The sequence below is a fragment of the Chiloscyllium plagiosum genome, chromosome 2, assembly GCF_004010195.1.
Source record: "Chiloscyllium plagiosum isolate BGI_BamShark_2017 chromosome 2, ASM401019v2, whole genome shotgun sequence".
In the NCBI taxonomy this organism is placed as follows: domain Eukaryota; kingdom Metazoa; phylum Chordata; class Chondrichthyes; order Orectolobiformes; family Hemiscylliidae; genus Chiloscyllium; species Chiloscyllium plagiosum.
The window spans coordinates 62,679,329-62,704,271 of record NC_057711.1 but is presented as its reverse complement, the minus strand read 5'-3'; the positions used below and the strand labels follow the sequence as shown (position 1 = coordinate 62,704,271).

The following is a 24,943-nucleotide window of genomic DNA, read 5'->3' as shown; positions in this document are numbered from 1 at the left end:
GGCTTATGCCCCAAACGTCGATTCTCCTGCTCCTTGGATGCTGCCTGACCTGCTGCGCTTTTCCAGCAACACATTTTTCAGCAATCAATTAAGCTCTACAAGAATAATTTCCTGGTATCAATGATAAAAGGTTTTTTTTTGAAGAGTTTGGTGAATATCGGCTTACATTATTTTCAGATTCCAGATTCTTCATCTGCATACAATTCACCACTCTTAAGAGCCTGTAAGATTCTCTCTTTTACTGCTTTCCCAGCTTGCATAACCTGAGCATCTGTAATTGTTTCTTATAACTCATCTACAACACTGGAGGTCAATATTATGGTTTTTCTCTGTTCTGGTCTCCAGCAATAAAATGGCCAGCATGCACAAGCAACCAAAGCCCGATGCAGAACTCAACATGTTATTTCACCAGAGACCTATACCAGACTCAATTTCCTCCAAACAATTCTTGTTCTTTTAACTATGAAGCAAAACATGCTATTGGCTTTGTAGAGTTCAGCTAGGTTGTTTTAAACACTAAATCTACCAAGACTTTTAGACTTCTTTCCTGTTCATCAATATTTATTTCAACACTGTTATAAATAATTTGTCTGCTTATTTTTCCATTCATGTTCAGTGGCTTGCTCTTATTCAAATTCAACTTTGTCTATCACAATCTTCCCTCAAACATACTTAATCCATTGCACTTTGTGTACTAGTTCACTGATTCCATGGACTCTGTACTTAGTTGCATTGTCAAATCTGCCCACTTTGGAAACTCCTCAACTTCTTCTAATAGACCGTCAAAGGATCTGAGAATGAGGACTTGGAAAGGAGTAGAAAATAAAAGTATTTTTTGGGAGAAGTGGGGTAAAGGGGCATTATACCCCACACATTCAAATTTTCATTTGGTAGGCCATTTGACAAAACAAAGTAATGATATTATTTTGGTTATTGTTAGAATAGAAAACCAAGCATATGTAGTTGTTTAATCTAAAGAATACATTTCAAAAGTGCGCAGAAAGCTGGTTTAAATTAAGTTTACTTTCTATCTTACTCTTCGAAGTACAAAAAATATTTTAGATTCCGAAATGAATGAAATTCAATTAAATGATACACTGCTGCTGTTAGTAACTACTCTTGACAGACAATTTCCTGTACTGATATGTCACACTCTTCTGTCTTGCAAATTCTCACATTGCCACTGTACTATTGTGTTGCTTTTCAACTCTGATAAAATAGCCAAAAAAAGACATTTTCTTTTCCAGATATCACATTATATTTGCTCCAATAATTTTAACACCTCTTCATTTGTCTATATATGGAATTCTAAGCATACATAGGAGCATAAAAAATGGAAGCAGGGGTTGGCCATTTGGCCCTTCAAGCCTGCTCTGCCATTCAATATGATAATCACGGTTCACAATTTCACCCCATACTTTTTGGGCCCTTTAGCCACAAGAATTATAACTAACTCCCTCTTGAAAACACTTGATCTTTTGGCCTAAATTGCTTTCTGTGCAGTGAATTCCATGGGCTCGCCACTGTCTGGGTGATGAATCTTTTCTTCCTCAGTCCTTAATGACCTTCCTTTGTATCCTTAAACAGTGACGCCTGGTTCTGGACTCTCCAGTTATTGGGAACCTCCTTCCTCACGTTTACTCTGTCTGGTCCTGTTAAAACTTTATAACTTCCTATGAGAAGCACCCTCGTTTTTCTAAATTCTACTGAAGATAACCAATCCAGTCTCTTTCTATGTCAGTCCTGCCATTCCACGAATCAGTGTGGTAAACCTTTGTTACACTCATTCTACAACCTAAACATTCTCCTCAACTATACACAATATTACGGGTATGCAATTTCAGCAAGGCCAGAACAATTGCAACAAGATATCTTTGTTTTTGTACTGGAATCCTCTCATTATGAAGGCCAACATACCATGAGCCTTCATTACTTGCTACACCTGCATGCATACTTTCAGCAACTCCTCATATGCCAATCTTGTTGCAACTCTCCCTTTCCCAATCTGTTACCATTCAGATTTAACCTTCTTATTTTTAACCAAAGTGGATATCCTCATATTTATCCATATTATACTTAATCTGTCATGAGTTTGCCCACTTACTCAACTTGTCCAAATCAGAGTTCTCTGCTGCATCCTCCTCATTCTACTAGTTACATCCTCATAAAATTCTAGTAGATTTGTCAAGCATGTTTTCCCTTTCGAAAATCCATGCTGACTACGTAATCCTATTACTTTTCTTGTGGCCAAGAGTTTTGCTATTAAATCTTTCATAACAAATTCAAGCATTCTCTCCCCCCCCCCCCCCCAAATATTAATGTCAAGCTAATGTCAGCTTTCATTCTCATCAATTTTCCCAACACCCCATTTCCTACCAATTTTCATTTTTCTCCCTCTTACTAGATCTCGCATTACCCAACATTTTTGGGACATTGTGTTCTCTTTTGTGAAAGGGAAGCTAAAGATATTTAATTGGTCAGCCATCTCTTTGTTCCCCATCATAACTTCCCATTTCTGACTGTAAAGAACCTGTATTTGTCTCCACTGATCTTTTTCTCTTCATACACCAATTGAAGCTTTTACAACCAGTTTGTATGTTTCCCACAAGTGCATGCTCAATGTTTTCCCCTCTTAAATCAATCCCTTTTTCCTCCTTTGATGGAAAACTAAAATGCTCCCAATCCTCAGATTTGCGACTGTTTTTAGCCAATTTTTACTCTGCTTTCTTGGATCCAAAACTATCCATAATTTCCCTTATTAGCAGGGTCCCCTTTCCCATTTTATTTTTCTGCCAGACAAAAATTAAAAATTGTTGCACTTGACCCATACACTCTAAATGTTTGCCAGGGTTTGTCCACCGGCATCTCTTTCAGTAACATTCCCAGATGTATCATAGCCAGTTCATGCCTCATAGCTTCATGGTTTCCTTTATTTAGCTTCAGGACCCTTGTCTCAGATTCAACTACATCACCCTCCAACTTATTGAAGATTACATCTTAGCAACTGCATTTCATAGGCAGCTATTTTCCTCCACAGAACTTTACTTAATGTCCAGATTTCTGAGGCAAACAAAACAGTGATAGAATGTAGTACCTCTCAGTTTCATCCTTGCGCTTTGTTGTTGCCAGCTCATCTTTCATCTTCACAAAATTACTTCCAGCTGTCTCTATCTTTATTTTGACTTTGTCACATTTGTCCTAAATAGATAAACCTATTCACTTGCTCTCATGTGATACCATCAACTGAAATCTTCACTATAGTTTCTTCTAATGTATTCCTTTTAACAACCTTTGTATTTGTCTTTTCAGTGTTCATTCTTATCAATATTCCAAAATTCTAGGCTTGATTTGATCCAAAATATTTTGCAGACTTCTTCTGATTCTGCAAGCAGCACTGCGCATTATGTACTAGCCTGCGATTTTCACACTGGAAGAGTATCTAATTCTCTGAATATTTTTTCCTGTGTACAATTGAAAATTTTGGTGACAATACACAGCCCATGTATATCTTCTTTTCATTTGAAGCAAAGCCTTACGGTCTATACTCGAGCCTGATGTTCACTATTCGATCTTAACAAAGGCCTTGTAAACCTTATATTTTTACTGTCAAGGTCTCACTGAAACTTCTGTTAGCTTAAGGTGATAAACAGAATCACAATTTTAAAAAGCAAAACATACAATTTAAGAAATAATTTTGACTCACTGTATGTGTTACCTCGAGGGGAAGAGGGCTCTTGTAACGCACTGCTTGATAGTCTCGCTGGACCACCAAATAAAACTACAGATATTGGCGTTACAGCAGAACAGCAACGTATGTTAGCTATTCGGTGTGCTCTTGTCATTTCATCATAAATAAGCCAGTCAGTAGGCAATGCTTGCACAGCCACAGCTTGTCCGTTTGCTGGAGGAATCTAATACAAAATTAATGCTTATATGTTAGAATAACATTTTCACAAAGAATAACTTAGCCATGTGATAAAACAGTGAAATACCATGGACAATTGAATGGAATAGCCAGTCATATTTGCTTTGATTAAACATGCATTTTTTAGAAAGTTCCAAGTTTATTAAATGCTGAAAAGGATTCCAGACTAATCTTACAATGGCACAAATCCTACCTTCTTATACTGTGGCTGGCTGAGAACAGAAGTAGGGTGAAATCTGACTTTCTTTTCTTTGGACCCAGTCAGCAATAAATTCTCTCTGTCAACGTGGATAAGATTTGGGTACATGCCTGCAACTAAAGCAGCTTTCACCACAGCCCAATTCTCAGAGTTTGTGTTTACATCTCGAATGTCACCACCCCCACGTGCTCTCACAAAACCTGAGAGGCAATTTTAAAATAGGTTAAAGAAAATCAATAAAATTTCAAAGCTATCAAGTCAAGCCAGTCTGTAATATATTTACATAAACATATATTTAAATATTGCTCATTTGAAGGATTTGCAGGCAAGTATTATGCACTCAGCAGCTAAGTGGTAAAGCATCAGGTTTGATTAATAGTGAATTGGGCTACCTGCAGTTAAATTTCATGGGAAATAACAGTAAAGCTTATATCCTCATTATAATATTTTAAAGCACCAAGCTCCCTGAAGCAAGGCGGTTGCTTGACCACCATGCCAAGTTTTAAAACTGCCTGCCCAATATTCATCCATTCAATAAATGCTCTCCAAGCCAGTGACATCTACATTCCATGAACAAATGTTTAACAATCTTCACCCAGAGAGTGGTAGCCTGTGGAATTCATTATGACAGAAAGTGGTTGACGTCCAAACATTGTGTACTCAGGTAAGAGGTAGATATCACTCTTGTGGCTAAAGGAATCAAGGAATATGGGGGAAGGTTGCGAGTTCCGATTAGGGTGTTGAGCTCGATAATCAGCAACGATCATACTAAATATAGTAGATACAGGTCGAGGGGTCGAATGGCATTCTCCAACTCCTATGTTCGCATGGAATTCACTTTTAAAAAATGTTTGTGGTGTTTCAAATTTTAGCGAACAGCAGTGTAATTTGAAATACAGCTATTTACAGAATGCAAGACAACCATTACTTTCAACGTATCAACAAAATCGGAGAAAGGGTCACTGGACCACAAATGTTAATTCTGATTTCTCTCCACAGATGCTGCCAGACCGACTGAGTTTTTCGAGCAATGTGTGTTTATTTCTGACTTCCAGCTTCCACAGATCTTTTCTCATTCCTGAAAAAGGGCTCATGCCTGAAACGTCGATTCTCCTGCTCCTTGGATGCTGCCTGACCTGCTGCGCTTTTCCAGCAACACATTTTCAGCTCCACAAATCTTTTGGTTATTATTCATTCTATCTCTCCATTTTAATATCAATTTCCTCCTCATCAGGGGTTTGGACTTGCCATGGGTTTTTTTTTCTGATCAACAAAGAAACATATTTTGCAACTGAAGACAAAGTAAGCCAACACCATTAATAAGAATCAAGACAAAACTCATCTCCCAACAAGTGATTGAGAAATATGGTTACATTTTGAAGGTAGTATTGTGGACCCTTTTTTTAATTGGGTGTATGCAGATTCCAGTTATAGAGTCAGATAAGTACAGCACAGAAACAGACCCTTCGGTCCAACTCGGCCATGCCGACCAGATATCCTAAATTAATCCAATCCCATTTGCCAGCACTTGGCCCATAGCCCTCTAAACCCTTCCTATTCATGTACCCATCCAGATGCCTTTTAAATGCTGCAATTGTACCACCTTCCACCACTTCCTCTGGCAGCTCATTCCACCATGCTCTGTGTGAAAATGTTGTCCTTTAGGTCTCTTTTATATCTTTCACCTCTCACCCTAAACCTACGCCCTCTAGTTCTGGACTCTCCCACCCCAGGGAAGAGGCTTTGTCTATTTATCCTATCCATGCCCGTCATGATTTTATAAATCTTTGTAAGGCCACACCTCAGCCTCCAACGCTCCAGCCTATTCAGCCTCTCCCTGTAGTTCAAATCCTCCAACCATGGCAACATCCTTGGAAATCTTTATTGAGCCCTTTCAACTTTCACAACATCCTTCCGATAGGAAGACGACCAGAATTACACACAATATTCCAAAAGTGATTTAACCAATGTCCTCTAAAGGTGCAACATAACTTTCCCAACTCCTGTTCATCTCTATTTACCTGATGCCCTGAGTTGTCCCAATAATTGGGTTCTCATGCCAATAATGATTTCCATAGTAGCTTGAGAAAGAAAGTTTTTTTCACAGAATGCTCTCTCCCAGCCATCACTCCGAGCTTTTTGCCAAGCCTGAAAGAAAATAAAGCAGTATACAGTAAAAGAAATATCTAAAATTACAAATTAAATGTATCAACCTTTCACAATGTGTAGTGCAAATTTAACCTTTCGGTCTGGATTTTCCAATGACTAAATTTTTTTTTAATGTCATGGGCAGCAGACATCAAGAGAATTACTCCGGAATTTCAAGGTTCTGCTGGACAATTCCCCCCCACCTTAACCCATCAAAGTGTCAATTTAAATCAGAGTATTTCAATGAAGTTAAATAGGAAATTATTCAGTACAAGTTAGACTTTTAAAAGCAGAGTCTAATTCCTGACTAACTATTCAACTGAACCCCTCCCCAACTTAACATACACCCCTCCCAAATATAAATCCCAAAAATCCCTTACACTCTCCATTCCCTGATATCCCTACTCAACCAAAATTATCCTAAACACACCTGGCACCCTATTCCTGACCACTTGGCAATCTATCCAGCACCCGAACCTCACACTTACTTTACTTACCCATTCAAGATCATAGACATTGGCTGTCTATGATGCTGAACCTTTAAAACCACAGAATGATGCAACTGACTGTGAAAATAGAGGTGTGGTATGCCTACCATGAACTATTCTGCATTCCAAGAAACCTTTCAGATTTAGACAAAGCTCCACATTTCTAAAAGGTCCTTGATCAGTATCTCTCATCAGAAATGTGGAGTTCTTTCTTACATTAAAAAAGGGTCAGACAGACAATCCGCATGCAATTGCACTCCTGGAAAATCGGGTTCATTGTTTCCCAATTCAACAGCACCATTTTACGGACAGCCTCAGTATCTCTGCTGCATCCATATTTTGGCGAACATAAAACAAAACAGGCAAAAGCAAAAAGTCCATTTGTATTTTTATCATCATACATGGTACACTCATTAGTATGGAAACATTCCTTATAGAAAGTAACATAAAACATGGGATGCAGTAGGGTTAGGACTAGGAGCGTGTGGAGATGAATAAACCAGAGAATGAGGTAAAATCCCAAGGCCATTTGAAAATTTGTATTCCTTTCAAGGAAAACTTTAATAATGAAAACGAAGCAACAGTTTTTAAATAAGTTGCCATGGAGAATCTGTACTGTAGTAGAAATTCAACTCGTTCATCAATGTGCACAAATGAAAAAAAAGTTTTGCCTTATTTGGTCATATTTCAATAAGGTGAATTCAGACCCAAACCAATGCAGTTTCCTTTCAACCTCCCTGAAATAACCTGACATCCGTAAGAACATAAGAAACATGAGATAATGTAGATAATCTGGCCTTTCAAGCCTGTCCTGCCATTTTCAATAAGGTCACGTCTGCATCTGCATAACCCTCAACTCCCTTGTAGATCAAAAATCTGTTGTTACATCTCACTAAAGTATTATATTGGAAATCAAGCTGAATTATTCCACAAGTCATTGCAAAATTCCCAAATTTACCAGTCTTTCAAACTCAGGTTGATGGAAAATACATACCGGCTTTCTGTACTTAACAAGAATTATTATCTGTTATAAATAAATAGACTCTAGCCACTGGTAAACAATTGTGAATTGATAGATTTAGTAGATATACTAACTCCACACTGACAGTCACCCCAAGTTAGAACTGAATTCAGGTCCCTTGCGGAGGCAGCAGTTCTAACCACTGTGTCACCCTGTAGTATACTATATTTAGATTTACCCTAAATGGCTGTAATAAGTATTCCCTATTTTTATACTACATCCCCATTACAATAAAACTTACTATTGCATTTTCCTTCCTGATCTGCAGTCTTTTTCTATTCAAATAACATTGTTTTTCCATTCTTCCCACGAAAGCAGACAACCTAACAGAGCTTCAGGTTCAGGGTATTCCCCACAAAATTAATACCAACATTACAGTAGCAAAAATCAGTTCTAAAGGTGAGACCTAGTGGTATTAATGCTGGACTGTTAATCCAGAGACCCAGGTAATATTTTGGGGTTTCAAATGCTACCATAGCAGATGGTGGAATTTGAATTCAATATAAATCTGAAGTTAGGAGTCTAATTATGACCATGAATCCACTATAGGTTGTCAGAAAAACCCATTTGGTTCACTAACTTCTTTAGAGAAAGAAACTGCCATCCTTATCTGGTCTGGCCTACCTGTGAATCTAGACAGACGTGTAACTACCTCCTGGGCAATCAATATCGGCCTAACCAGCAACACCCTCATCTCATAAATGAATTTTAAAAAAGACAAAACTAGACAAAGATGACGTTATGGAGGTATTTTTTACATTCAGTTTCCATAACAGACCTGGAAGGGATAGGGAGCAGCAGGGCGAGGATAAAATTAAGCACCAGGCTCAGGGTCCATCACTTGCCAGAGGAGAAACTTGCCAGCTAGATCAGACTTGCTTAAGTTTGAACAAGTGAGAGTACAAGAAAACAACAAACTGTGGCATCATAAGGCCATGAATTGATTGATTGGTGAACATGGTAGTTGTGTTTCACTACCTCTAAAGTTAAGGAACTTGGATATGGAGCTGAAAATTTATTTCTCATTTTACTAAAGGTTCAACAAAAGACTAAGTTAACTTCATCAGAGTAATTTCAACTGAAGGGAAGGGAGTGGATGCCAGTCTTCATTTTTTTTTTTTAATTACAAGGTCTTTTCTCAAATACATAAGAGAACTGGAGGGTAGTTCTGACCTTGAATGCACCTACGTGGGAACGCAAGGATGTTTTCCGTGTCCTTAGCCATATCATGAGTTGCAACCAATCCAATGGCATAATTGCATTGTAGATAGCAAGTTTATATATATGGTTATCTTGCATTTTAGAAAGTCAAATCAAAGTAGAAGTTTCATGGTGAAAGGTAGGGCCTTAAGGAGTGTAGTGGAACAGAGCGTCTTTAGTGCACGAATCTTTGAAAGTGGAGTCACAGGTAGACAGTGCAGTGAAGAAAGCTTTTGGCACACTGGCCTTCATCAATCAGGGCATGGATGAGAGAAGTTGGGAAGTTATATTGGAGTTGTACAGTACACTGGTGAGGGTGCACTGGAGTACTGTGTTCAGTTTTGGTCACCTTGTTATAGGTAGGATCTTATTAAACTGGAAAGAGTACAGAAGAAGTTTAAAATGATGTTGCCAGGACTCAATGGTCTGAGTTATAGGGAGAGGTTAGACAAGCTAGGACCTTTTTCTTTACAGCATAAGAGACTGAGGGGAGATCTTATAGAACTGTAAAGATCATGAGATGCATGGATAGGGTGAATAAAGTATTTTTCCCCAGAGTTGGGAAATCAAGAATTATGTCAATTTAAGGTTAGAGGGGAAAGAATAAAAGGGAACCTGAGGGGCAGGTTTTTTTTATTGGTATACATATGAAATGAGCTGCCAGCAGAAGTGGTTGAGGCAGATACATTAACATTTAAAAGGCATTTGGACAAATACATGGATAGGAAAGGTTTGGAAGGAGATGGGTCAAGTATACGGAAACCGGATTAGCGTGGATGGACATTTTGGTTGGCATGGAGCAGTTTGGGCCGAAGGGCCTGTCTCCATACTGTAGAGTAACAGAGTATGGAAGGAGAGAGGGGAGCTCACACAAGCAGCACTATGGTGCAAGAATGCCCACAGTATACATCACTTTCCCACCTCTGATGAAATTGATGATTCATTTGAAAACTTCAGCCACAGAGAAGTCCATGGCACCATGGCTAGCACAACTATACAAATAAAGCAAGTTGGAAGAGCAATAGCAACAAGATATTTGATAATTATGGGAACAGATAGGGCTTCTGCAGTCACTCAGTGACTACACTGATTCCCCCTGGAACCAGGGAGGCATATGTCATCCTGCATTTGTGTCAGTGGTTGCTGAACACCCTGAAAGGGATAGATGAATTGTCAACAATTGCAGTTCACATTGGTACCAACAACACAGGCTAAAAGGGATGATGTGGTCCTCAATCAAAACTTAAGTTAGGCAGCAACTCCACAAGCAAGACCTCAAAACTAGTTCTCTCCATATTACTCCTAGTACTACATACAAGTGAATACAGAATTGGGTGTTAGAACTGGCACTTAGGGGGTATATCCTTTCATTATCTAGTCCCACTCCTCCACTAGTCATAACAAAAACTTTAAATTAAAGCCAATTAAAAGTTCTGAAGGAGAGTCATACAAGACTAGAAATATCAATTCTATTTCTTTCCTCACAGACTGGACAAACTTCAGGTTCTTTTGTTTTTATTTCAAATTTAAATTTAGCCACATTGGTGATATGGCCAATTGTAAGTCTCAGACTGCATCAGGTTAAGCAATGAGAACAAGTCAATAACCAAAAAAGAAATTGCTCTACAGATGAAAACATTAACAGTTGTATCATGCACATGTAAAAATTAACACGCAATTCTCAGGAATAGCAAAAAATGAAAATGACACAGTATGTTAGCTTTAAAGACTTTGGCAAAGTAATAGCTAAATGCAGAAAAAAAGGCTAAATCACAGATAGTGCCAAAATGGTGTTTTCCTGGACAGCTGCATTTTGCTTAATTCTCTTTGCTTAATGTTGTGGAGTAGATTCCAAGAAAGTAGTAAAAATGACATTTATTGGGTTTTCAGCTCATACTTTTGTTGACAAGAGAGACAGCAATGGGCTGCTGTGTCTGAAGCTGGTCAAATTCTCTCTCAGAGTTCAAAAATGTAAATTTTCTTATCCCACTCTCAAACCGAACCAAGTGACTTATCTCTGCAGGTTCTCTAGACTGTAAGATTCTATTCAAGCTCTCTGCTCCTTGTGGATGCAACAATGTTATCATTGTAACAAATACTTTCCTTAGCAAAGTTATCTTTATAGAGTGCACATAATCATCAAAAACAATATTTGAATCACTTCTTTTTCTAGAAGAGAATAATTTGAGTTTGTGATTGGAAGTCACACCAGAGTCAACAACCCAACGAACATCTTGAAATGAATGCTAACTTTGCATTTGTCTTCCTAGCTGCCAAATAAACCTGTATGTTAAACTTCAGAGGATCCTGGACTAGGACTCCCTGTGCTTCAGATTTCCACAGCCTCATTTAGAAAATAATCTACACCGCTACTCTTCCCACTAAAACACACAACCTCACACTTTGCCACATTCTGTTCCATCTGTGATTTCTTTGCTCACTTTCCTGGGCTGTTCAATCCTTTTGCAGCTTCCCCATTTCATCACTACCTGTCCCACCAACCATCTTTGTATTTTCTGCAAACTTAGCAACATCCATTAATATATAACATGAATAGGTGCGATTCCCAACACTGACACTTGCAGAACTCCACCAGTCACCTGAAAAAGATCCCTTTATCTCCAATCTCTGCCTTTTGTCAATTAGTCAATTCTTTATCCTGGTCAGTTCCTTACTCCTAACACTCTTGTCTTATTTAGCAGCCTCCAGTACAACACTTTTTCAAAGGCCTACTGGAAATCCAAATAGATCCCATCTATTGGTTGATCTTTGTCTAACTTGCTCACTACCTCCTCAAAGAATTCTTACAGATTTGTAAGGCATGTTCTCCCATTGACAAAGCTGTGCTGACTTAGCCCTATCTTGCCCTGCACTTCCATGTAGGAGAAAGTGAGGACTGCAGATGCTGGAGACCAGAGTTGAAAAATGTGGTGCTGGAAAAACACAGCAGGCCAGGCAGCATCTGCACTTCCATGTACTCCACTATCTCATCCTTAATAATACACTCTAAAATCATACCGACGACTGTGGTCAGGCTAACCAGCCTATAATTTCCTGTCATCTGCCTCCCTCCCTTGTTAAACAGTGGAGTTATATTAGCCATTTTCCAATTCACTTGGACACATCCCAATAGCAGTGATTCATGAAAGATCACCATCAATGCCTCCACAACCTTGTCAGCTATCCCCTTCAAAACTCTGGGGTGTACTCCACATTGAGAACTTTTAGCTTCCCCAGCACCTTCTCCTTGGTGACGGCATCCGATATGCCATTTTCAAGTTACAGCTCCGAGATGAGCAAGTGATAGAAAGCGAGACGGTGAAAAAATAAGACAAATCAATAGAAAAAAATAGTGAGTGAAAAAGGCAGGGCCACAGAGAAAGAAAAAGACAAAAAGGAGAAAGAGAGAGAGAAAAAAAGGTTTTCAAGCAGTCAAACCCAGAGGAAAAGCCCCAAGATGCATAGACATTAGCAGATGTCCAGAAGCATAAATTAGATTCCCTACAGTATGAAAACAAGCCCTTCGGCCCAACAAATCCACAATGACCCTCCGAAGAGAACCCATCCAGACCCATTCCCCTTCCTTATATTTACTGCTGACTAATGCACCTAACACCATGGGCAATTCAGCATGGCCAATTCACCTGACCTGCACATCTTGGGAATGTGGGAGGAAACCGAAGTACCCGGAGGAAACACATGCATACACGGGGAGAATGTGCAAACTCCACACAGACAGTCGCCCAAGACGGGAATTGAACCCGGGTCCCTGGCGCTATAAGGCAGCAGTGCTAACCACCGAGCCACCGTGCTGCCCTTTTTAAAAACCTCAGGAGGTATAAAGCTGGCAAAGTATCAAAGATGATGATATCTTATAAGGTTACTGCATAAAGGTGTTTAGGGAACCTATGTTAAGTAACAGGTGAGTGGAGTGCACAGTTTGTTTTAAGGGTCTCGGGGAGAGCAGTTAACTAATAGCTTCAAGCAAATGCATATAAATTTGCCAAAAGTTAACTCTGCGCCAACTGGGAAGAAGCTTGAGCATGGATACTGTGCATCTCTTCACTGAGATTTAAACATCTGATAGGTTACTGCTAGAGTAATCGGGTTGAATATTTCTTTGATATTTGTAATGGGATCGTTCAAATCTTCTATAACATAAACAAAACAAACTATTTTAAGATTTGTCAAGGCAGATTTCACTCTGAGATATGACTAATCCTGAATTACCATGAGTTGGGAGCATAATGACATATAGCAATTTCAGCTAGAGGCAGAATACAATTCATAATAAGCATAAGTAGTTCATTTTATACCTGTTGGGTGTTCATTTCCTCAAATATGCAAGGCAATAATATCAGAAGGAAGTGATATAAATAAATATTAATTCAATATTTAAAAAAAAATAATTTAAGCATCACAATGGGGTTCCGAACTTCTAATCATGAATTCCAAAAATTCTAAAAACTCACCTGGAAAGCTCTTAAAAGAGCCATGTGATCACTAAATGTCCCTGCAGCAAAGCGTTTTCTGCACAACATTGAAGCACGCTTTTGTGAAGGTTGTACTGGTAGAACAAATGGATCTCGATAGGCCAGAGTACAGGCAATAGTGAGAATAGGATCAAGGCACTTTAAAACTACAGCACAAAGAACCATCTTTCCCAGATGAGGCTCCACAGGAAGATCCGCTAAGTGGTAACCAAGTTCTGTTAGATCTTCCCAACTATCCATGGCATCTATAGTCTAGAAACAAAATTAGTATGATACATTTGCTTTAGATAATCTGTATTTTAAAATATATTCCTTATCTTATAAAGATAAAAAGTATCTTGCACCTTGAGCATCTGAACTGCATTTCTAACAATAAGTGAAGGTGGAGGCTCTGGTGCTTTTGCAAGGAAGTCTGCAATTGGGCAATTGATTGGAGCCAGCAGTTTGGTATGTAGGCAAAGTTCCTATGGACACAAACATGCAAATTAATCAATTACATTATAAAATTGACCATTCCAAACTTTGATTACAACTTTTTACAAATAGTTGATTCAAATCCAGAATGATGCCTGAATGTTTGCACAGACTCAGCCAATATAACACAATAAAACACATAAGGTGCAAGAAAAAAGCAATTTTCAAAGACTTTTTTTCCCTCAATGCACAATTCTGCCAAAAACAATTCTAAGTATCAGTGGTGAATTAATTCAAAAACACTTCTCCATTTAATCCTTTGTTGGAGCAATAAAATTACATGCTTACAATTATTCATATGAAAAATAGAAATAATGAAACAAACATGCACCTGCAATGGCATCCGCAGCAACTCTGGTGTCTGAAACTCTAACAGGTTTTGGAATCGTAATCTGCTAAATAGGTGAAAACAAATTCCTGGTCGGCAGCGCCCTGCCCTATTCAAACAGACAGAGATGAATTAATCATAGCATTGTCTTCATTTGTAACAATTTAATATTCCACAAAAATCTCAGTTCACAAAAGACAACAAGCTGCTAATACTTTGGAAATATCAAATTGGTAAATACCTTGCTGATCATGATCAGCAATGATCATGATATTCTCAGAGCAGTGCTACAGGTTTTGTCTTGATTTGATATTCTCTAAATGCTAATCACTCCCTGAAGCATTGTGCATTGAGGGGCGTGGTAGTACTGCCCAATATTCGACTAAACAAATAGGACAAGTTTGAGTGTAACAGCAGCCCTTTCAAGGTTAAACCTGATATTCATCTCATCCATGCATCTCATTGCCAGATGAAAATGAAAACTAATAAATGTTTAAAACCTGGAACACAGAAAATGCTGGAAACACTCAGCATACAAAGCAACATCTCTAGTAATAAAAATAAAAAAAAACTGTTGGAAACACCCAGCATCTTGGAGAGAAAAGCATAATTAATATTTTAGGTAATAACCTTTTATCAGAGCACATCTATCGCATCATCTGTGGCTCTGTTTTATAGAATCGTAGAATCCTTACAGTGTGGAAACATGCTCTTCTGCCCAGCAAGTCCACACCGACCCTCCAAAGGCTATCGCACCCAAACACATTCCCTATTACTCTACATTTCCGCTGACTAATGCACTTAACCTTCACATCCCTGAACACTATGGGCAATTTAGCAAGGCCAACTCACCTAACCAGCACATCTTTGGATTGTGCGAGGAAACTGGAGCACCTGGAGGAAATCTACTCAGACATGGGGAGAATGTACAAACTCCACACAGTCACCAGAGGCTGAAATCGAACCCTGGTCGCTAGCGCTGAGGGCTTTCTACACAAATGCAACTTAACCTGAAAATTATTTGTTTCAAATTCAATATTGGTGGAGTTCTGATTAGATGTGGCCACTTCAGAAATACCAATAAAATAGTTCTGATCCTAAATTTTGAGGGTAAAGACATTAACAAAAGAGCTAAGAACTGTGGACCTGAAAACCGTATCCAATAAATAACTGTACTAATGACAGGCCACCCCAGACCATAAGACATAGGAGTAACCAATAGTTGCTCTCTTAGTTTAGTCAAAAATTTGGCCCATCACCTCTGCTCTGCCATTCAATATGATCACGGCTGATTTGATAACAATGAATTTCACTTCTCTGTCTGTTCCCCCATAACCCTCGATTTCCGTACCTGATTAGCAATCTGTTTCAGTCTTGCATCTACTTAGCAATCCACCTTGACAGCCCTCTGTAGTAGAGAAACCACAGATTCACCTTCCTCAGAGAAGAAATTTTTTCTCATCTCCATCTTAAGAAAATACCTCCTTACTCTGAGATTATGCCCTCTGGTCCCAGACTCTCCCAATGAAGAAACAACCTCTCAGCATCTCCCCTCCCTTATAAATCTTACATGTTTTCACAAGATTATTTTACTCTTCTAAACTCCAGTGAATACAGACCAAACACTCATAAGAAAACACCACACAGGCAGTCACCAGAGGCTGGAACTGAACTTGGGTCCCTGACACTGTGAAACAGCATTGGTAAGCTCTGTGCCATCCTATGGTCTATCCTACATCCTGAGACTGTGTCCCCAGTTCTAGACTCCCCAGACAAGAAAAACATCCTCCCTGCAATGAGCTGTCAAACCCTGTTATGTATTTCTAAATGCTAGTACATCCTTTATAATAGACTCCAACATTTTCCCAATGATAGATGCTAAACTAACTTGCTTATAATTAATTGCATTTGTCTCCTTTCCTTTTTTGAAAAAGTGTGTTACATTGACAGTTTTCTGATCCTCTGGCACTTTTCCAGAATTTAAGAATTCGTGCAAAATTACTCATAGTACATTCACTTCCTCTGCAAGCAGCTAGAAGCTAGTTTTCTGTTTGACACCTACAAACTTCAAGTTTGCTAGAGCTCCTCGGTTCTATTGATTCCAATGTTGTCCTGAAGTCAGGGTCAACCACTCTCACCTTCTGTTCGCTATTCAACTCTTACATCCACATATGTAATAGCATCTGGAGGGGAGAGTTACATGCAGAATCGAAGTTGAGAATCAATAAAACGAGTATGCACAAACAGGTTCTGCTTAATGTCACTCATTCCATAACTTTATGATGATTCTGAAATGTTTACAGGATAGTATTTGACTGATTTACATTTATAGTATTCTTTGGGGCGGCACGGTGGGCTGTGGTTTCCTCCCACAATCCAAAGATGTGCGGGGCAGGTGATTTGGCCATGCTAAATTCCCCGTAGTGTTAGGTTAAAGGAGTAAATGTAGGGGTATGGGTGGGTTGCGCTTCGGCGGGTCGGCGTGGACTTGTTGGGCCGAAGGGCCTGTTTCCACACTGTAAGTAATCTAATCTAATCTTGAGGCCACACATAATACTCAAGCAAGCTTCTAGAATGTCAAGTACATGTCCATGTCACGGATGAAAGGCTTGGTTGAGGTAATTAAATATTTTCTTATGAACATGCTGAAAATCACAAAATCATAATACCTGCCCTTCCTCTGAACAGCACTCGCTTTAGAGATCCATACCATTTTTAACATTGTGACAGAGTTCAGTGCATCAAATGATTTCTGAAACAAAAAAAACACAACTGAAGCAATTAAAAGTTCCCAAATTCAGAGTACTGTACACATATTGGTGCACATTAAGTACAAGTACCTCCTTCACTTTCCCAGAATCAATGACAAATACCACATCATTGACAGTAATACTCGTCTCTGCAATATTTGTGGAAAGAATCTGAAATAAGACAGAAAAATCAATTGTGGTTTAAATAAAAGAAAGAATAAAATAAAGAAAGAATAAAGCTTAAATCTAGAGTTCTTTTTCAACTCACAATTTTACGAATTCCATTAGGTAGACTTTTTAATACTTTCTTTTGATCAGATGTCTGCATGTTTGAATGAAGCATAAAAACCTGCAACCTAAAACAAAGTATAACACTGTTTAGATAGTAATTTGCATTAAATCAAATAAAACAATTTTTACAATATATACAGGAGCAGTGTAATAGAATATCTTCATTTGCCTGGATTGGTACAGCTCCAGCAACACTCAAGCAGCTTAATAGCATCTAGAACAAAATAGTCTATCATTCTGTTCATCACAGACACAGTGATAACAGTGTGTACTATCCACAAGATGCATTGCAGTAACTCACCAAGGTTTCTTTGGTAATACCTTCCAAATCCACAATCTCTACCACCCAGGAGAACAAGAAAGGCAGGTGCAAAAGAATACCATACCCTGCAAGTTCTACTCCAAGTCACACACCATCCTAACTTGGAACCATATCAGCATTCCGTTATTGTCACGGAGTCAAAATCCTGGAACACCCTTCCAAACAGCACTGTGGATGGTCCTGCACCATAAGGACTGTAGCGATTCAAGGTGGTCTCTCACCATCTCCCTCTCCAGAATAATTAGAGATGAACAAGAAATACTGACTGAGCCAGTGATGCTCACAACTCAAGATTCCACCCTGTTTTTATTTGTTTTATGTCTCTTTGGCTAAGCGTTACTTGCATCAAATTTGTTTTAAGAGGGCTTTTTGCCACCAGGCTTGTACGTTTTCTTGCCAAACCTTACCAAACTCACCTCAATAACTACTTTTCCCCCTCCCATGAAATCCCTATCATGAGTTTAGCACTATTTTAATATGACCTATTCCCAGAACAACTAGTTACTGCCAGTATATCCCAGAATTTACCAGCATTCTTTGCACCAGAGTCATCTTTAAAAGGCCACCCAGACAAGCAACAAGAGTCTGGAGCTTCCCTACACCATTCCCAACATTTACTCCAGACATGGAAGAGGGAAGTGGAGGTCTTGCTGGACAGGGTGGCGCACAAGTGGAACACCCTCTTTCTTCAGGCCAGCAGAGGTGGCTAAGACATCAGACTGTGCCAGCATGAGGTGGTCACCTGGCTCATTGCAGTCTCGGTCATCTGGAGGAGTGCAATCTGCTAGCATAAGTGCCATCAACCTCCTTCTATATACCTTGCGTTCACTCTGCTACTGTACCCCATCTCCCATCAATACAAGTATTCCACTTTCACTAGTGGCTACAGTACTCATTCTCAGTCACTCATCCCAACTTCAACCTCTAACAGCACTAACTCTGCATGACCTTGGAACTGCATAAACACTCACTCAGGAAACCTCTGGATCTCCACCAAATGTAACAATTGTGTCACCCACTTCTATCTTGCTTAATACATGCCTCCCTCTTTTTCAGGAAGAAACCAGCCAACAACAGGGAAAGCAACAAGAGTCAAGACCAAGATGCCTAAGGTGGGCTGCCTAACATTTGGCTTCTCAAACCTTTTGTGAAGAGCATCCTGACTCTGATTGCCCCAAATGTTCGACAGACAATGGTCAAATATCTGGTCTGGTATTGGAGGCTGCCCTTGGATTTCAGTCCTGGGACACCCTTTAAGCGAGGTTGTCTCCCTTGACTTGACTGAAGACTGCTGATAAATATGACAAGCCTCCTGGCTTTGTGCCTGTGCTAATCAGCAAGGCAACAGAGTTCTCTCTATTATGTGCTCTCTCTGGTTGAGGGGGCAAAGACAAAGTAGAAAGGCAATTCAAGGCAGGTATGCTTTGAGCATCCAGGTAGGCGCAAAGTGTGACAGCATTATGTCAGCAAACAAACCAGTTTGGAGATGCAACCTGGTACAATCCATCAGTGCATGCATGTTCCTGAGCACAAAGTCCTTGCAGCAGAGTTGCAATAATAATTGCTGGTGCAGCCCAAGGTGCAACTTTGAAATGCAGAACCATACTGAAACTGGATTAGAGATGTGCCAAGGTTCTTACAGCCTGGCACATATCAAAACCGAATGTCCATGGAAGTATGATATGTGGGCTGGAGCCTCTGGAGTGTACCCACTGTCCAACTCTCAGTTTCATGTTGAGAATTCCTGATGACTAGGACAAAGTGAGGACTGCAGATGCTGGAGACCAGAGTTGAAAAATGTAGTGCTGGAAAAACACAGCAGGCCAGGCAGCATCCGAGGAGCAGGAGAATCGACATTTCGGGCATAAGCCTCAGATGCTGCCTGGCCTGCTGTGTTTTTCCAGCACCATATTTTTCAATTCATGATGACTGGCTTGTTGAGCACGTTTGGCAAGATAGGAAGGTGAATTTTTTAGGCTTATGCCCGAAATGTCGATTCTCCTGCTCCTCAGATGCTGCCTGGCCTGCTGTGTTTTTCCAGCACCATATTTTTCAATTCCTGATGACTGGCTTGTTGAGCACGTTTGGCAAGATAGGAAGGTGAATTTTTTTAAAAACATTCCTTCATGGGATGAGGCTGTCACCGGCTGGGCAAGCATTTGTTCCTCAATCATAATTGCCCAGAGGGCAGATAAATGCAACCACTATGGTTCTAAATACACATAGGCCAGACCAGGTAAGGATGGCAGTTTCCTTCCCTAAAGAGTATTAATGAACCAAATGGATTTTTCCGACAATCGACAATGGATTCATGATCACTACTGAACTCAAATTCATCATCTGCCATAGTGGGATATTAATGAGAATTGTGGCATGAATAATGCATTTAACAGGCTACAATTCCCTTTAAGTGGCGACTTGCCACACTGCTCAGAAGGTGCATAATGGATAGAAGTTGCTCCCATGCACATGCCGTTCCAACTCAAAATTCTGCCTGCAGCAGAGGTGCTCAGTGATGATGATTTAGGAGCCCAAATAGACCTGATATATCCTCAAAAAAAAATCTTTGTCAACAAGTCATCAATCCAATAAGGTTCAGGGTAAATCTATATTTCCACACCAATGTCTATAGGGCTGGAAACAAGACTTTGGCTTACAAAGTCAGTAAAACAGGGAGCAAGATAAGTGCTCAGCAGTGAAGTGTGCAAGAGGGACCCAAATTCAAAGAATTCATGACAGCAAAGAGGTTTTTTGCAGTTGAAAGTCAAGATAGTGATGGAGGAAAAAAGTCTCTTAGTAAAAGAATGACAGAGACAAAGCTAATAATTATCATAATTATTGGGTAGAAAAAATATGATCGATGAATCAGGGTTTCGGTTAATGGGTATGGTAAATTCTCACACTAACACATGAATAATTGTTGTGCTGATTCAGTAACTGCCTAAGAAACTTCTTACAAAAGAAGATTATATCTTTACTTTGGATTCGCTAAAGTTTATTTTTCATAAATATATGGTTTGGCTAAAAAAAACTTGACAAGCCAAAATCAAGGAAAACCTAAAAAAAATAAAAAGGACAAGGGGAAAAGTAACAAAAAAGAGCAGAGGATAATAAAACCCGAAAAGGAGAGAAGCCTGTGCAGATGGAAAATTGGACTTGCTTCTTAATGAATATTAGAGTGGGAAATATATACATTTTAGTTAAATTGATATAAAGATGGCAAGAAAATATTAAAAGGTTTAGCTTTTTTATATAGAGAAACCATCAAGATCAAGATAAAATTTTAAGCAGCAGCATGGGAGGATATAGCAGAAGTTCTGACGATCATTTTCCAATCTTCTGACTAAAGACATAGTGCTAGAGGATTGGAGAACTGCTAACGTTGTAGATATTTTCAATCAACCTATTCAGAAATGTTATGCCAGACCACTGGAATAAGTGGAACCTGAACCCAGCCTTCCAAACTAGAGTTAGGGACGTGACTACTCTGTCACAAGAGCCCTCTGCTAACATTGTATGTTTATTTACAAAGGGAGAAATGGCACAACCAAATAACTACAGGCCAGTTCACATCCCCTCATCATCATTTGGAAAGGCACAGATTAATCACAAACTATCAGCATGGATTTGTGAAGGGAAGACTATATCAAATTAACTTGACTGTTCTTTTTAAAATAAAGCTTGAGTGTAGGACATTCTACATTTTTATCTCTGTTGCATGTGGCAGATTGGTTAGAAAAGTAAGCCTCTAGCATCAAATGAATATGCCAAGTTAGATCCAAAACTGGCCAATGCAGGAAACAAATTACGGGTGTTTGTGACTAAAAGGCTATTTGCAGTGAAGTTAAAAATGATTTAATAATAGTTTGCTGCTTTTCATGTATATATTGTCATGACCAGGAGTGGTTAAAATAGTGGTCAGTAAATTGTAAATTAATTTAGCTCATTTAGCCACCTTTTCAGATTTTTTTGAGTTTGCAATTTTAGAAAAAAGTAACCAGCAGCAAAGCTTTACTCTGAACAAGATCAAAGGTTGATTTATCACGCAACTATTGCCAAATGTTTAGTAAAAACATGATAGTTATTTGATAAAATATAGATACAAAGATTTAAAGTAGACACTAATAAAAGATGTTTACAAAAAATGAAAGTAAGTTTCATCTCTTACTGGACAATTACTTATCTGCAGATTTCTCTTGCTGAAGCAAAGGGATCGAAAACTTAAAAGTGAGAATTCAGTTGCCGCAAGTTGAATAGCCAAAAAGGTGTTTGCACAAATATACTCCAAGTAAAACAGGTTGAGAAAGCAGTGTTTCTCACTAGTTCTTGCAGATTATAAATACATTAAGGACAAAAGGGTAACTAGTGAGAGAATAGGTCCCCGCAAAAATCAGCAATGCAGCCTATGTGCAGAGTTGCAGGAGATGGGGGAGATACTAAATGAGTATTTTGCATCAGTGTTTACTGTGGAGAATAGTAGTCAGATACTAAGACATATAGAGGAAGACGGCACTGGAGTGCATGTCCATTAATTACTACAGATAACATGATAAAGTGTTTAAGTAGTAATGTTCCTTGTCATGGAGTCATTGTCATTGGCATGGAAACCAATGGGTGGGAGACACAGATTTAAACTAATTGGAAGGAAGGTTTAGAGGAGATAAAAGGTTTTTCATCTAAAGTCTGAACTTCGCTACATAAAAATGTCAGAAAATGATCTGGCTGAAGGCAGGGTTTGAGTTGTGCAGACTATCCAGTTAAAAGCAGAAGGTGACTTATTTGCTTTAATGAGGTACCTATTTTGGGAGAAAATTGGTAATATGCCAGAATCTTCCTAAAGGTCTTGAGGATGAAGCCCAGCTACTGGCTCATGGAGATCTTCCAGCAAAAAGCCAGGAAATATCTGATACATTCTTTAATACTTCCTAATGGTGCCAAAGTTGTGACTGTAGGCATATGATATTTCACCTCCACAATAATTTTGACACAGCTGCCAAATTTTTCCAACATTTTATTATTCTGCAGAACACCTCAAGGATATTCTCCTACCAACATCAGCAACGCCCATTTCTATGTTGGCTTGCTGGCAGTCATCGCTACACACCCTGATTGGTCTTCATGTCCTTATTTGTGACCAATGGCTGTGATCAGAGGTAGTTTTTTTTAAATTTGCCCCTTCTAGGAAATTCATGGTTAATATTCTATTGCAATCAATTTTGGGTATCTGACTGCTTATACAGAAGACATTTCTACAAATCTGTGCAAATAATTGAAATGCACAAAACAATTTTAATAAATGACAAAAATATGCACTTAATTACTTATTCCAGAAATTGTACATTGTACCTGTTTCAAAAACTTACTTGTGGGAATTATCAGCAAATCTTTTGTCATCATACAATATGCGATCTCGGAGTCCTACAATTTCATCATACCCTGGTAAAAATATTAAAACTGCACCTGGAAATTTAACCATAAAGGCATTTTTAAAAATTTTGAGAACAATATTTTAAAAGACAGAAGAATACATTATCGTACTACTAAATCCTATTGAATATAGGAATGTTTTCCTGACTATAGTACTCTTGTTATATTATCTCCTAAATTGGCAAAATGTGGATTCAGTCTGTTGAGGATCAAATTATGATCAAATCTCATCTATTTTCCTCTTTGATTCTGTCAGAAGTCTCTTATTAAGCTACATCACTATTTCTACCATTCCTCACAATTACTGTCAACACAAAACATATCTCAGGCCTTAGAATCAATGTGGAGGTCTAAGATATATAGACAAGGGCTCAAAGAATAGGCAATGTACCAAAATATGTTGGATGCCTGCCCCAAGTGAGACTGACTGCAATCTCAAATCTACATTCCCACCTACACCTCAAACTTTCAACCACCTAGCTTACAAATAATCTATTCATCCCACCTTAAAAATATTCAAAGAAGTACTTCAGATTCCAAGGTTAACACCCTATCTAAAAAGCTACAATCATGAGTTTACTCAGGTGATGAATGAAGTTTGGGCAAGTGATAATGTTCCAGGTCTTGGTCTCAGGTCATTGAAAACAGATTGTTCCATTGCTCTGACATCAAGTTAGTTGCATATTTAAATATAGTTTCAGAAGTCTGATTCAATATAAAACTTTTATTTTGATGGGAATTATTTGTGTATCATTCTCATATTTTAGAGGGATTCCAGAAGCGGAGATTTCTCATATGCAACCTTTGAATGTTGCCTGGCAATTAACTGGTGTTGTTTTCCTAACAGCAGAGGAGACTGAGGGGGCCATTCTTGAAATGTAAAGGTGGGGGTGGAAAACAGGTGGTGGTGATTTACAAATGCCCAAATTGCAAACTCAATCCCATATAAAGGTTGCAATTTTAAATATCCAACATATGAACAATTCTTGTACTTAGAAACAATTGTTTTATTATCTTGTATTGTGTTCCAACTGGAGTACAAATGTACAAACTGACCCAGGAATGGAACCCATTTACAACCCGGGACTCCCTGTATGAAATTATGAAGGGCAAAGATAGGTTGGGCAGAAAAAACACACTTTTCCTTGGTGGAAGGATCAATTACCAGGAGCATATACTTAAAGGTAAGGGACAGTAGGTTTAGGTGGGATGCTTGGACAAATTCTTTTGCCCAGAAAATAGTGGGGATCTGGAACTCGTTGCCTCCATGGATGGTAGAGGAAGAAACTCTTGATGTGCACTTGTGTTGCAGAGGCATAGAAGGTTATGGGCCAAGTGCCAGGAAATGGGATTAGAAAAATTAGCTGTTTGCTTTTGACTGGAGCAGACTCAATGAACCAATGAGTACTTATTTTGTTAGATCTGTATAACTCTACTTACACCACTTTTTCAGAGAGAATGTTCAAAAGACTCATGATCCACAGAAATAAATTTGCCTCATCTGTCATACCCACCCTGTCAAGATGCTTCAGAATCTTGTACATTTCCTAACAACATCATATTCATTCCCGGCATTAGTCTGATAAATCTCAAAACAACTACTTACACATTTATGCCCTTCCTCAAATAATGAGACCAATATTGCACATTGTACTCCAGTGCCCTGTACAACTGAAGCATAACTTGTTGTGGTTCTGTTCGCCGAGTTGGAAGTTTTTGTTGAAAACGTATCGTCCCCTGGCTAGGCGACATCACCAGTGCTTGGGAGCCTCCTGCGAAGCGCTTCTTTGATGTTTCCTCCGGTGTTTATAGTGGTCTGTCCCTGCCGCTTCCGGTTGTCAGTTTCAGCTGTCCGCTGTAGTGGTAACACCGGAGGA

At 39.0% G+C, this 24,943-nt stretch overlaps 1 protein-coding gene across 5 annotated transcripts in view; it reads right to left on the bottom strand.

Annotated features, from left to right (window-relative positions):
• The window catches only part of LOC122560254 (3'-5' RNA helicase YTHDC2), a 143,966-nt gene that overhangs the window by 36,024 nt on the left and 82,999 nt on the right, over window positions 1-24,943 (bottom strand). For 3 of the 5 annotated variants that reach the window (XM_043710759.1, XM_043710748.1, XM_043710768.1), the window contains exons 15-24: window positions 23,003-23,099; window positions 17,295-17,382; window positions 17,117-17,197; window positions 16,946-17,028; window positions 14,280-14,385; window positions 13,819-13,938; window positions 13,454-13,726; window positions 6,146-6,272; window positions 4,119-4,324; window positions 3,704-3,911 (exon numbers count right to left, since the gene is read on the bottom strand). In XM_043710759.1, coding sequence (XP_043566694.1) covers window positions 3,704-3,911; window positions 4,119-4,324; window positions 6,146-6,272; window positions 13,454-13,726; window positions 13,819-13,938; window positions 14,280-14,385; window positions 16,946-17,028; window positions 17,117-17,197; window positions 17,295-17,382; window positions 23,003-23,099 — 1,389 coding nt within the window. The remainder of the gene's footprint in view (window positions 1-3,703; window positions 3,912-4,118; window positions 4,325-6,145; window positions 6,273-13,453; window positions 13,727-13,818; window positions 13,939-14,279; window positions 14,386-16,945; window positions 17,029-17,116; window positions 17,198-17,294; window positions 17,383-23,002; window positions 23,100-24,943) is intronic. The other 2 variants (XM_043710778.1, XM_043710788.1) reach the window with 1 other exon arrangement.